The 13,606-nt window shown below is 41.3% G+C and overlaps 3 gene segments (V, D, J or C); all 3 read left to right on the top strand.

Annotated features, from left to right (window-relative positions):
* Positions 1–2,020: 2,020 nt before the first annotated feature.
* Positions 2,021–2,741, top strand: LOC125134962 (T cell receptor alpha variable 21-like). The segment is given in 2 exon segments: positions 2,021–2,123; positions 2,327–2,741. Coding segments are annotated over 2 exon segments (357 nt in total).
* Positions 2,742–4,800: 2,059 nt separating this feature from the next.
* On the top strand, positions 4,801–6,651 carry LOC125136667 (T cell receptor alpha variable 8-6-like). The segment is given in 3 exon segments: positions 4,801–5,019; positions 5,138–5,596; positions 6,632–6,651. Coding segments are annotated over 3 exon segments (525 nt in total).
* Positions 6,652–8,703: 2,052 nt separating this feature from the next.
* Positions 8,704–9,643, top strand: LOC125134948 (T cell receptor alpha variable 22-like). The segment is given in 2 exon segments: positions 8,704–8,855; positions 9,036–9,643. Coding segments are annotated over 2 exon segments (486 nt in total).
* The last annotated feature ends 3,963 nt before the right edge of the window (positions 9,644–13,606 follow it).

Here is a 13,606-nt window from a genome sequence, read left to right as displayed (position 1 = left end):
CTGTGAGCTGTGGTGTAGGTTGCAGACGCGGCTCGGATCCCGCGTTGCTGTGGCTCTGGCATAGGCCAGTGGCTACAGCTCCAATTAGACCCCTAGCCTGGGAACCTCCATATGCTGCAGGAGCGGCCCTAGAAAAGGCAAAAAGACAAAAAAAAAAAAGTGAAAAGGGGAAAGTCCCAATTTAATGACAAAGGCTATTGTAATGATGGTGAATACTGTTGAATCAAAATTTTTTTAACTATTTGTTCCTTTATTTGTAATGAAAAAATTAAATCTTTCTATATGTTAATCTCTTTCAGTTCTCTTAAATTTGGAAGATAACAAGAAAACATTTTCAAGGCTACTCCCTCCTTCTTTTTTGTAGTGTCAGATTTCCCTCCTTTCTCTCATCTGTGGTCCACTTTGTGTGGGACCACTGGGCGCACAGAGAGAATGAGGAAAGGCCAGTTATGAACAGGGTTTGTGGAGTCTAAGGATGGGTGCATTTCTAAGTCTCCTGTTCCCTTTATAGCAGGGTGTGCTGTCTATAAATGCCCTCCTAGAAACACATGATCCCTTGAGGCCATGGGATCATGTGTTTACAATGATTAGTTGATTTACAATGTTCCAATTTCTGCTGCACAGCAAGTGACTCAGCCATGTGTGTGTGTGTGTATATATACACACACATATATGATATATATAAGAATATATATGAGAATATATAAGAATATATATTATATAATATATATGAGACTATATATTATATATTAATATATATTCTATAATATATGTAAGAATATATATATATTCTTTTTAAAATATTATTTTCCATCATGGTCTATCCCAGGAGATTGGATGTAGTTTCCGTGCTATAAGTAGGACCTTATTGTTTATCCATTGTAAATGTAATAGTTTGCATCTATTAACCACAAACTCCCATCCCAGAGGAATTTTAAGAGACCAGAGAATAGGGCAACTTGGCTTCTAGATTAGGTTCTGACCTTAACCTCCTCAATCACTTTGAGCATATCATCCTCGACATCTGAGTCTCATTTACTCTTTCTTGTCATTTAGGTAGACTTTCTCCATCCTCTCAAAGCTGTAGAAGTCTTGGTGATTTTCCTGAATTTAAAGAAAAATGCTTTGAGCTCCTCAGAGCATCAGTTCACCAATAAGATCGATTCTTTCTCTTGGGTTGTGAAAAATCAACATGAAAAGTGTTCTGGGTGGATCCTATCCTTACAATTTTTATTTTCCTCTTTGAGAATCAGCCTCTTTGAGTTTAAAACTTAAAAGTGCTCTCAAGGGAACCCCTGGGTTGAGAGTGGATGCCTATTTCATAGTTTTATCCTAGTTTTAGTGACATGACTAAACTTGGGGTGGGGATGTGTTAACGAAGGAATTACTATCTCAATAGCTGACTCCAGACCTGGGAGTGACAGCCACAAAGTGAAGGGCTGGGCTCCAATGACTCAGCTGATGTGCCTCCTCTGTGAGTTCCCACAGCCCAGGTTCAGACACAGAGGCTCAGCTAGGGGTCCTGGAGTCTAGTGTCTGCTTCAAGCATGAGGCTGGTGGTGGAGTGACTGTGCTCCTGGCCTTGAGTGAGTGTTTTTGAGCCTAAGAAAGGAAAGTATTTGAGACCAAAGCAATGGAAGAGGGATCTATTGCTTCCATTTGTTTCACTGTCCTCCGTCAGCTGCTTAGAGCAAGAGTTCAGATAACACCTGCATACTTTACAAGGAAGTCACATCCTCAGTGTGAGTCGCAGTTGCATCATATCCAGGATACTGGTGTGCTAGGGCTGACATAACAAGTACCATGGACCAGATGACTTAACAAAAGTGTATTGCCACAAGTTCTGGAGGCCAGAAGTCTGAAATCAAGGTCTCAGCAGGACTGATTCCCTCTGGGGGCTGTGAGGGAAGGAGTTGGTCCAGGCTCCTCCCTTATCTCTGATTGGTTGAGCTGTTCTCTTGTTTCCTGTAGAAATGTTTGAACAGAAGAGGCAGCAAAAGAGATCTTTTACTGTGTGAGACTGTCAGTATTACAGATGCAAGAATTCAGTTCTCAGTGAATCCAAGTGATGGAGAGGATGGACAAATCCCTGCATTTGTTCATCCTTTGCTTACAACTAGACTGTGAGTTAGAGGGATCCGGAAATGGGCAGAGAATGGGTAGATTCCCTGATATTTCTCCCCAGAAAAGAGAAAGAAGAGTAGGGAGTTGTACCTTCATGGTCTTCTGGGAGTTCCTGTGGAGAGTGGAAAAGGAATCTTAAAATTCGTTTCCAAAGAATAATTGGCCGCTCACGAGTCCCTCTCTGTGCTCTCTTTCTGAACAGGGGTGAGCAGTAAACAGCATGTGAATCAGAGCCACGAAGCCCTGAGCGTCCGAGAGGGAGATGGCTTGGTTCTCAACTGCAGTTACACCGATAGCGCTATTTACTTCCTTCAGTGGTTTAGGCAGTATCCTGGGAAAGGGCTTACTTCTCTGCTGTTAATTCAAGCGAACCAGGGAGAACAAATAAGTGGAAGAATTAAAGCCTCATTGGATAAATCATCAAGAAACAGTGTTTTCTACATTGCAGCATCTCAGCCCAGCGACTCTGCCACCTACTTCTGTGCTGTGAGGCACAGTGCATGACAGACACCTGTCACCAGTACCCAAACACTGCATCTGGGACTCTAACCGCCCTATTTTGATGCTGAGGAAACTTTTTCCATTAAGGGGTTTTCTGCATTGACTCTCCCTCCAGATAGAGGCAATTAACTATACAACATCTGGTAAAATGATCTGAAATTAAATGAATTCTGTGATCTTCAGATTTTTATCAACTTCAATTTAAACCATAGTTGTATCGATGTTAATATTCCACACAATTCACTCTCTTTCTTTCTTCCTTTCTTCCTTCCTTCCTTTAACTATTTAGGGCCACACCCATGGCATGTGGAGGGTCCCAGGCTAGGGGCTCCAATTGGACCTACACCTGCTGGTCTAGCCACAGCTACAGCAACCCGAGTTCCCTGACCCAGTGAGCCAGGCCAGGGATCGAACCTGCGTCCTCATGGATATTAGTCGAATTCTATTCTGATGGGCCACAATGGGAACTCCCACACAGTTCACTCTTTTAAAGAGCATTATTAAGTGGCATCTAGTGTATTTACAATGTTGGCAACCACTTGTGTGCTCATGTATGCTAGTCGGGTTCATTAACCACTGAACCATGACGGGAACTCCTGTTTTGTTTCTTTTTTAAGGCCACATCTATAGCATATGGAAATTCCTGGGCTACAGCTCAAATCAGAGTTGCAGTTTCTGGCCTATGTCACAACCACAGCAACATCAGATCCAAGCTGCATCTGTGACCTACGCCACAATTTGCAGCAACACTGGATCCTTAAACCACTGAGCAAGACCAGGGATAAGACTCACATTCTTACAACCACTATGTCGGGTTCTTAACCTGCTGAGCCACAACGGGAACCCCTGTTCCCTGTATTTTTCCCTCTGACTTCCTGTGAGTTATTCGACATATTCTAGAAATATATTTTAAATTACCTATAGTGTTTTAGATGTGTCTCGTTACATAGCTTTTAAAAAATGGTTTCTCTATGTATTACATTACATATACACAAAACAGTCCATTAGTAATATTATTCAACCTATTTGAATGATTTATTATCCCCATTTGTAAAATAATGTTCTTTACTATTTCTTCCATGTATGTTTAGAACCTCATTATGTAGTACTATATATTCTTTTCCTGATAAACCAAACATAATTGAGGAAATTCAAGGGGAAAAGAAAAGCCTATTTTTTAATCCACATTTTGGCTTATTGTGTTCTTTCTTTCCATTATTTCAAGATTCCTTCCTTTATGATTTTATTTCTGTTTAGAGAGTTTTCCTTAGACATTCTTTTAGGATAGTTCTGCTGGTGACAAATTTTCTTAGTTTCCCTTCATCTGAGAATGTCTCCATTTTCCCTTTATTCCTGAAGGATAATTTCATGTGTGTATGAATCTGGACTAAAGGCTGTCTTGAAGTTGAAAGATACTGGGTTATTTCCTCTGGCTTCATAGTTAAATCTGGAAGCCAAAAAAAAACTATAATTCGTTGTGTTTTTTTTTTTTTTTTGTCTTTTGTCTTTGTTGTTGTTGTTGTTGTTGCTATTTCTTGGGCCGCTCCCCCAGCATATGGATGTTCCCAGGCTAGGGGTTGAATCGGAGCTGTAGCCACCGGCCTAAGCCAGAGCCACAGCAACGTGGGATCCGAGCCGTGTCTGCAACCTACACCACAGCTCACGGCAACGCTGGATCATTAACCCACTGAGCAAGGGCAGGGATCGAACCCGCAACCTCATGGTTCCTAGTCGGATTCGTTAACCACTGTGCCACGACGGGAACTCCTCGTTGTGATTTTTATCTCTTCATTCTAAAAATTATTTTGTATACAAATTTTTTATTCACAATGTTGTGTTCTTTTAAAAAGCCCAATTTAATACATTTCAGGACCTACAAAACATAAATCCTTTTCTGTACATAGTCATAATGCTTTGAAATTCAACCATAAAAGGGCAGAAAAGAGGAGGCGAAGCCTCACAAAAATTGTGAACCTTTTCTCTGCTCTCTATTTGGCCCCTGGAGAGCGCTGCTGTCTAAATTTGGAAATGGCTTTTCTGTAAAAGATCAGAATAAGCTCACAAACACCTTCCTTCCATACAGTTTAAAGAGATATGAGATATTCTCACACTTTTTTTTTTTTTTTTGGGCACAGTGACAAAACACTCAGATGCCAGAGGCAGGCAGTTTTGTTAAGGCAGCCTCTCTTCCTAACAGTCATTACAACACCCATCAGCAGAAGAAATCTAAATCCCCTGTCATTTCTCCTCAACCTCAGAGCAACCTGGGTTCAAGTCCCTGGGTCATCAGATTTTTGTTTGTGAGGAATCTCCCAGAAAGAAGCTTGCTGCCTCTTCACTGCCATGCCATGATCTTGGTGTTCACTTTGATGCTTGAGGTGTTCCTGTTCCTGAGTGAGTACCATTCCATTGTACTCCCTTGTCCACACAGGGAACATTGCTCCTCCAGTTTGACTTTGAATAGAGACTTTTCGTTTTAGCCAAGTTCACTGATTCAGCGTTGATGTTTCAGGAGGAACCAGAGCCCAGTCAGTGACCCAGCCTGACAGCCTCATCACTGTCCCTGAAGGAGACCCTCTGGAGCTGAGGTGCAACTACTCATCTTCTTTTTCAACCTATCTCTTCTGGTATGTGCAGTACCCCAACCAAGGACTCCAGCTTCTCCTGAAGTATGTATCAGGGAACCCCCTGGTTAAAGGCACCAAAGGTTTTGAGGCTGAATTCAGGAAGAATGAAACCTCCTTCCACCTGAGGAAAACATCAGTCCATTTGAGTGACTCAGCCAAGTACTTCTGTGCTCTGAGTGACACAGTGACTGAGACTGCAGGGGGAGCTGAACACAAACACACTGAGACACAGCAGCTTAAAAGACCCAGCATCTCAGCCTGCGTTATTTGCAGGAAGTTAGTGTGTTATTTGATGGCAAACAGCACAGACAATACAGAGTTCTGGAGGTGTTTTGCTCCTATGGGTATCATATTCTTTTCCTTTCTTTTTTTCATCTTGCAAATGAAAACTGTTTTTTTTTTTTTAAGTTTGGCATTTTTATCCTCGAGAGTCAGCATTCTAGAGGGAATGAGACTAAGGGATTTTCAACAAGCTGGAGGAAGTTACTTGCTCCCATGTCATTTGAAACAGAGATGGGCTGGGGTAACTTGAGATTGGCCGTGTGAGTTGCTGTAAGGCAGTCGGTGAATTTCCTTTACAGTATTCATCTCATCTCTCAAGCATCAGAAAACCCAGGATAATTGCTTATTTCTAACTGCTTTATCTCCAGACTATTTTATTAGTATCCCGAGAGGCTCCTTTCCTTAAAGGACTTCAGTTCTTTGACTAAAGCATTTGGGACTGGTTCACTTAATTAGAGCTGGCACTTAAGGATGTACATAGGGTAACTTTTCCAAAGACAATATAGTCAGATTGACAAGGGAAAAGGTCTTCTTTACCTACTGGTCCCCAGTAACAGTAAGTTAACCCATTAACCCAGTAAGTTAAACACAGTGTCATGTGAGAGTTCCACTTGGAATCTTAGGGTTGGTGGTTCTTAGTGTCCCTCCCTTTCTTTATCAGACTTGGCCAGGCTCCTCTGTCCCCCTTTCCTCCCTTCTAATTCAATTTCTTTAATACCCACTGTGGGACCAATAATAGTTAGTGATTCCTTAATCATCTTTTTTTTTTTTTTTTGTCGTTTGTCTTTTGAGGGCCGCACCTGCGGCATATGGAGTTTCCCAGGCTAGGGGTCTAATCAGAGATGTAGCTGCCAGCCTATGCCACAGCCACAGCAACACAGGATCCGAGCCAAGTCTGCGACCTACACCACAGCTCATGGCAACGCCGGATCCTTAACCCACTGAGTGAGGCCAGGGATTGAACCCGCAACCTCATAGTTCCTAGTGGGATTTGTTTCTGCTATGCCACGACGAGAACTCCTTTAATCATCTTTACTTATTTTTCTACATTATTTCTCACAGTACCTTTTTATAAATGAATTTTATTACTTTCATAGGTGTACAACAGTCTTCATAACCCAGTTTTATAGCATTTCCATCCCAAATCCCCAGTGCATCCCCCCACCCTCCATCACAATGCCTTTAGTAAACATAGAAATTGGTGCAGCCAGTTATGGAAAATAGTATAGAGGCGCCTCCAAAACTAAAAATAGAGTTGCCATGTGATCCTGCAATCCCATTCCTGGCCATATATCCAGACAAATCTATAATTTGAAAACACATATACACCCAAATGTTCATCGGAACACCATTTACAACAGCCAAGACACGGAAACAACCTAAATGTTCATCTACAGATGAATGGATAAAGAAGATGCCGTACATATATGCAATGGAAAGCTACTCAGCCATAGTAAAGAATGAAATACTGCTATTTGCAGCGACATGGATGGACCTAGTCGAGGTTTTCATACTAAGTGAAGTGAATTAGAAAGAGAAAGACAGATATCATGTATACCACTTATATGTGGAATCTAAAATATGACACACATGAACTTATCTATGTAACAGAAACAAACTCACACACATGGAAAACAGACTTGTAATTGCCAAGGGGGAGGGGGTGGGGAAAGGCATGGATTGGGAGTTTGGGATTAACAGTTATAAAATATTATATAGAGTTTTGGTAAACAACAAGGTCCTACTGAATAGCACAGGGAACTAGATTCAATATCCTGTTATAAGCCATAATGGAAAAGAATGAAAAGTAATGTGTGAACAATAACTGAATCACTATCCTGTACAGTAGTAATTAACATGATATTGCAAATCAACTATACTTCAATAAAAATAAATTTGAAAAAACAGGCATATGGAAGTTCCCAGGCTAGGGATGGTACTGGAGCTGCAGCTGAGGCCTACACCACAGCCATGGCAACACCAAATCTGAGCCGCATCTACAGCCTACACTGCAGCTTGTAGCAATGCCAGATTCTTAACCCACTGAGCGAAGCCAAAGATGGAACCCACATCCTTACAGAGACAAAGTTGGGTCCTTAACTCGCTGAGCCACAATGGGAACTCCAGAAGTATTCCTTTCTTAAGGTTTTAGCCCATTGAAGGCAATATAGGACTTAAACCCAGGGCTTATCCTGAGAGACCTTGTTGAGAATAGCTGTTGAAAGTGTTAACATGAAAAACACGGGCCCCAAGTGGCATCACTTGTGCTAAAAGCCTGTGATGCCTTTCCTACATTTAACATTTAGACCAGTTGCAGTTTTGACCTTCCTTTCTCCATCCTCCAGAGGAAGACGAGGCGATAAAGGTGCATGACAAAGCCCTTGCCCTTCCCTTCCCCACCAAAAGAAGACGTCCCGGCTTAAAAATAATCTTTTTGTTTCCTAATAGATCCCTTGTACCATCCTTTTTCCTAGAAAGACCTTCCATTTCGTACAATCCCTCAGAGCACCCTTCTATGCTAGGTGGGATGAGACGGATGCTGCTTGATTCATGAATTGCCTAATAAAGCCAATTCGATCTTCAGATTTACTCGTTTGAAATTTCTTTTTCAACAAAGTATTTGAGAAATCCTGGGTGAACAAATGGGGCTAAGAATAGCAAAAGAGGGGAGAATAATGGTGTGCGGAGAAAAACTTAATCATATCAGCACGTGGAAAACATGTTCCTAGCTGAATATTCCTTTCAGTTAATAACTTTGCCTTATTCCCTGATTCAAGTTTATGGCTGGGATGCATTATCTACATTTACATTGTTATTATTATCTTTATTCATGTTATTATATCTTTATCCATATCTCTCAGAAAAGACTCCTGGATAAGCGGGGAGTCATAAACAAAAGGGAGGATGAAGAAGTTCAAAGTATAAACATGAGATTTTTCTGATTTTTATTTATTTTTATTGCCTAGGATTTATATAGCAGGGGAAAAATATGAACTTCCATGTCACATGTTCAAAATTACATCTAAACCATTGAGAATTACCTCTTTTTTTTTAACCCCTACTCCCATTCCACCTTCCTCCAGCCCATTCTCAGTTCAGTTGAGCCAGAGGGTGGGGCTTCATGTCAGAGTGTCACCTGAGCAGGGTTTGTTAGATGAGCTGATTGGCTGCAGGAACTGGAACATTTCCAGAACAAGTCATGCCACTCCCAACCCAGGGGTTCAGCTGTTAATCTGAAGGAGAATATTTCCTGGCAATAAGGAGGAGTCATGAAGAGGCTAGTGGGCCCTGTGCTGGGGCTTCTGTTGGCCCAGGTTTGCTGTGAGTTGGGGCTGCCCCACAGGGGGATCTCAAGGACTGAGAAGCTGCTGTACTGTTGAGGAGCTTGGGGGAACGATGACAAGTCCTGCACATCCTTCTCATCTTCCAGGGGGGCACTTTCAGGGTTTTGTAAGAGTTACAATGAACTTTGCCTGTGACTGTCGCTCTGTTTCTCATCAGGTGTGAGAGGAGTGGATGTGATGCAGAGCCCCCCAGCCCTGAGTGTCCAGGAGGGAGCCAGCCCCACGCTCTGGTGCAATTTTTCCATGAATGTGAACAGTGTGCAGTGGCATCTTCAGTACCGAGGTGGCAGCCTGGTCCACTTATTCTTCATTCCTTCGGGGACCAAGCGGAATGGAAGATTAAACGCCACGACAGTCGCTACAGAACGCCGCAGCTCGCTGTACATTTCCTCTGCCCAGATCACAGACTCAGCCACGTACTTCTGTGCTGGGGAGCACAGCGCTCCACAGGCACCTGCAGCCTGTACAGGAACCCTCCGCAGGGCTCAGCCCCTCCTCCAGCCACAGTCACACCACGGGGCCACTACAGGGCATTCACATTGCTCATTATTCCTCACCTACACTGGTACAGTTTTAGCCACTGACACTTAGCCCTAGGGATTTGGGACTTTGGTCTTTTACTTCCTTCTCAAACTGAATCTCCTTCTGCTCTAGAAACTTCTAACTTGGAACTAGCAGAGTAGCTGGAAAGAGAACAGAACGAAAGTGAATATTTAACCACAATATGCTGGACTCCAAAATGGTAAAAAGTGAAAGAGAAAAGAAAAGAAAAAAAAAGAAAATTCACTCCAGTAAAGATGCTATCCAGCTTAGCTGGGTGTCAGGAATGTTCAGGTCTGCCTCACCACATGTGTCCCAAGGGGCAATTGCAAATACATCCCATCCTGCTAGTGCTGCAAAGCAAACAAGAAGTGTGTGCTCAGTGTTTAATATGAACTTGGTCACTTAAAACAAATACTTTCTCTTACTGTTCTGGATACAAGAAATCTGAAATCAGGCTCACTGGCTCCAGGCAAGGTCTTGGCAGGCCTGATTCCTTCCAGAGGCTCCAAGGGAGAAACATCTCCTGGCCTTTTCTAGCTTCTGGAGACCGCCTGGATTCCTTGGCTCACGACCCCTTCTTGAGTCACTCCTACCTCTTGTTTCCACCACCACAGCTCCTTCCTCTTCTGGAGTCAAATATCCTCAAACACATCATATACTACCATTATTAAAAAACAAAAAATGGGATGGACCTAGAAACTATCATGCTAAGTGAAGTCAGCCATACAATGAGACACCAACATCAAATGCTTTCACTGACATGTGGACTCTGAAAAAAGGACAGACTGGAACTTCTTTGCAGAACAGATGCTGACTCACAGACATTGAAAAACTTATGGTCTCTGGAGGAGACAGTTTGAGGAGTGGAGGGGATGTGCTTGGGCTGTGGGATGGGAATCCTGTGAAATCATATTGTTATGATCATTATACAACTACAGATGTGATAAATTCATTTGAGTAATATAAAAAAAGTTTAAAAAATAAAACGGAAAAAAAAACCCAAAAACCAAAAAACAAAACCCTTGTGGAGTTCCCATTGTGGCTCAGCAGAAACGAACCCAACTAGTATCCATGAGGATGCGGGTTCGAGCCCCAACTCTGCCTAGTGGGTTAAGGATCCGGTGTTGCCATGAGCTGTGGTATATGGTGCAGATGCAGCTCTCCCCTGTGTTGCTGTGGCTGTGAAATGTAGACCTGCAGCTGCAGCTCAGATTTGACCCCTAGCCTGGGAACTTCATGTGTCATGGATGTGGCCCTAAAAAGCAAAAAATAAAGAAGTAAATAATTAAATAAATTAAAATTTTTTAGGGGAGTTCCTGTCATGGTTCAGGGGTTAACGAGTCCGACTAGGAGCCACGAGGTTGCGGGCTTGATCCCTGGCCTCGTTCAGTGGGTTAAGGATCCAGCATTGCTGTGAGCTTTGGTGTAGGTTGCAGCTGCGATGTAGGTCACAGACGTGGCTCAGGTCCTGCGTTGCTGTGGCTGTGGTGTAGGCCAGTGGCTACAGCTCCGAATAGATCCCCAGCCTGGGAACCTCCCATATGCCGCAGGTGCTGCCTTAGAAAAGAGAAAAAAAGAATCCCAAAATTTTTTTTTTTAATGTACAAACCCTTGTATTCTGAGAGTGTTAATAATGAAAAACAGAAACATCATATCTTTTCTTAAGTCAAACACTAGCTGTGCTTAGAGCTATTATCCATAGTAAAGGAAGACTAAAACTCATATATACTAATTCCTTAACTGAAAACATTATTAGTGTTAATTTTTACAATGTTTAATACTGTCATGTCTATTGAAGATATTATAATTATGAGAAGTACTACAATTTTCTCACAAATGAAAATAATGGACAAGTTATTTAAATACTACCTCAGATCCTGTTCCCCAGGCTCAGAGCTTGAGATAGGGATTCCTGCACTTAAAAAGGAAAAGGGGAAAAGGCCAAACAAGGGGCCGATTTCCGTTGATGTTGCTGACATTCTGAGAGCTCTAGAGGAATTCTTAAAGGTCACGTAAATATACAAACTGTATTAGATGCAGTTTTTAAATACTGAACATATAGTTTATTTTCTAGGAAAACATTATCTTAAATTATTAAAATTTGAGAGTTAAAAAACAGCCAATTGGAAAAAATCATTATTTTTATTTACTTTTAAAACACGTAGAACAAGATAATTTTATAAACTACCCCTGAAGGAAAAAAATCCTGTAGAAGAGCTCTTCATTCATACTAAAAGACAAATGTAATTCTGATAATAAAACTGGATGTAGAGTAGCCCTTGAACAACAAATAGCAACAAAAAATTACGAAATAATTTTACTTGTAAACATACATGAAGAAAAATTCATACAATGGTCAAGTGATATTTACCCAGAATGTTTAAGCTCTGATCTGGATGGGTGGTATTTCCATGGCTTAGATAACAGCAAGATATCAATGACAAAAATGTACCTTCTAAGTTTAGTACTTAATAAATTTTTCTATGTGCATTTTCTTGGTATTACACAGATTAAGGAATGGTGAGTGAATGTACAAATATTTAGTGCATATATAATTCAGTTATTTAACAGTAGTTAAGTGGTATAGGGGAGTAGTAGTTCCTTCTCAAATTGTTTTTTATGGAATTTTACAACTCATGGGAAAAATGAACTTTTTTTTTTTGTCTTTTTGCCATTTCTTGGGCCGCTCCTGCGGCATATGGAGGTTCCCGGGATAGGGGTCGAATCGGAGCTGTAGCTGCCAGCCTACGCCAGAGCCACAGCAATGCAGGATCTGAGCCGCGTCTGCGACCTACACCACAGCTCACGGCAACGCCAGAACCTTGACCCACTGAGCAAGGGCAGGGATCGAACCCGCAACCTCATGGTTCCTAGTCGGATTCGTTAACCACTGCGCCACGACGGGAACTCCTGAACATTGGTTATATTGCTTTATTATAATAAACAAGCTGTTTCATTCAAAAAAAATAGTAAATTGCCCAGGTATAATCTTTACTTGAGATAGTAATTGCCTTATTTCATTCAGTCCTCTGAATTTTTAAGATGTTGTGCACAATTTTACAGAGTGACTTCTCGTATGGCCACAGGGGGGCGATGCTGCTTCAAAGAAAATTAACATTCGTCCCACATACACATCTTCAAGAAATTATCCTTTACAATCTAATAAATTATTATCTCCTACTTTGCTTCAATTTAAATCTCTGTCAAATATGTATGTGGGTGGCTAGATATGTATGCATCTATCCAAACATATCTACCTAAGTAGTATCTGAATACTTTCTAATCTAATGGGTTGAAAAATATGGCTTTGGAAATCAATGCTTCTTTGAATAATACATGTTGTCCTCACAGTCATGGCCACATTTAGCTTCTATAATATAAATTTATGATATTGTCAGCCAAACATAGCCTAATTTTCAAGCATCTTCTCCATCAGAACCATTCTGGGCCCAGAAGTACAGTTGTTTACTGTTTTCTTTGTCACATCACAGAAATGCACATTTCTCTTTGGTAGCTTTTATCTGACTGTACTTGAGTACTGGAACCCAGTTGGCTGAAGATTGGGACTCTGTCTCTTTCATTAATGAGACCCAAGTATTGACCTATTAGTAGGCAGGTAGCAACATTCATTAAAAATATATTGAAAAAATGCATTAATGAATGAATAAGTGAAGAGTTCCCATTATGGCTCAGTGGGTTAAGAACCTGAAGTATCCATGAGGATGGGGGTTCGATCCTTAGCCTCTCTCAGTGGATTAAGGATCTGGCATTGCAGCACGCTGTGGTGTAAGTCCCAGAGGCAGCTTGGATCTGGTGTTGCCGTGGCTGTGGCATAGGCCTGTACCTGCAGCTCCAATGCAGCTCCTATCCTGGGAGCTTCCATATGCTGCAGCTGTGGCCATAAAAAGAAAAATATTAAAATTTAAATTAAAAAATTAATAAGTGAAAAAAACATCAAAAGTTTAACAATTGAAAAAATCCCCTTAGAGTACCGGAGTAGATAGGATTATATTTTATCATTGTCTTATCATTGTGTCCGGTTGGATGATGAAGGGCTTTTCTTTTCTTTCTTTCTTTCTTTCTTTCTTTCTTTCTTTCTTTCTTTCTTTCTTTCTTTCTTTCTTTCTTTCTTTCTTTCTTTCTTTCTTTCTTTCTTTCTTTCTTTCCTTCTTTCTTTCCTTCTTT

Source organism: Phacochoerus africanus, chromosome 9 (assembly GCF_016906955.1).
Source record: "Phacochoerus africanus isolate WHEZ1 chromosome 9, ROS_Pafr_v1, whole genome shotgun sequence".
NCBI lineage: Eukaryota > Metazoa > Chordata > Mammalia > Artiodactyla > Suidae > Phacochoerus > Phacochoerus africanus.
This window is presented reverse-complemented; position numbering and strand designations above follow the sequence as displayed.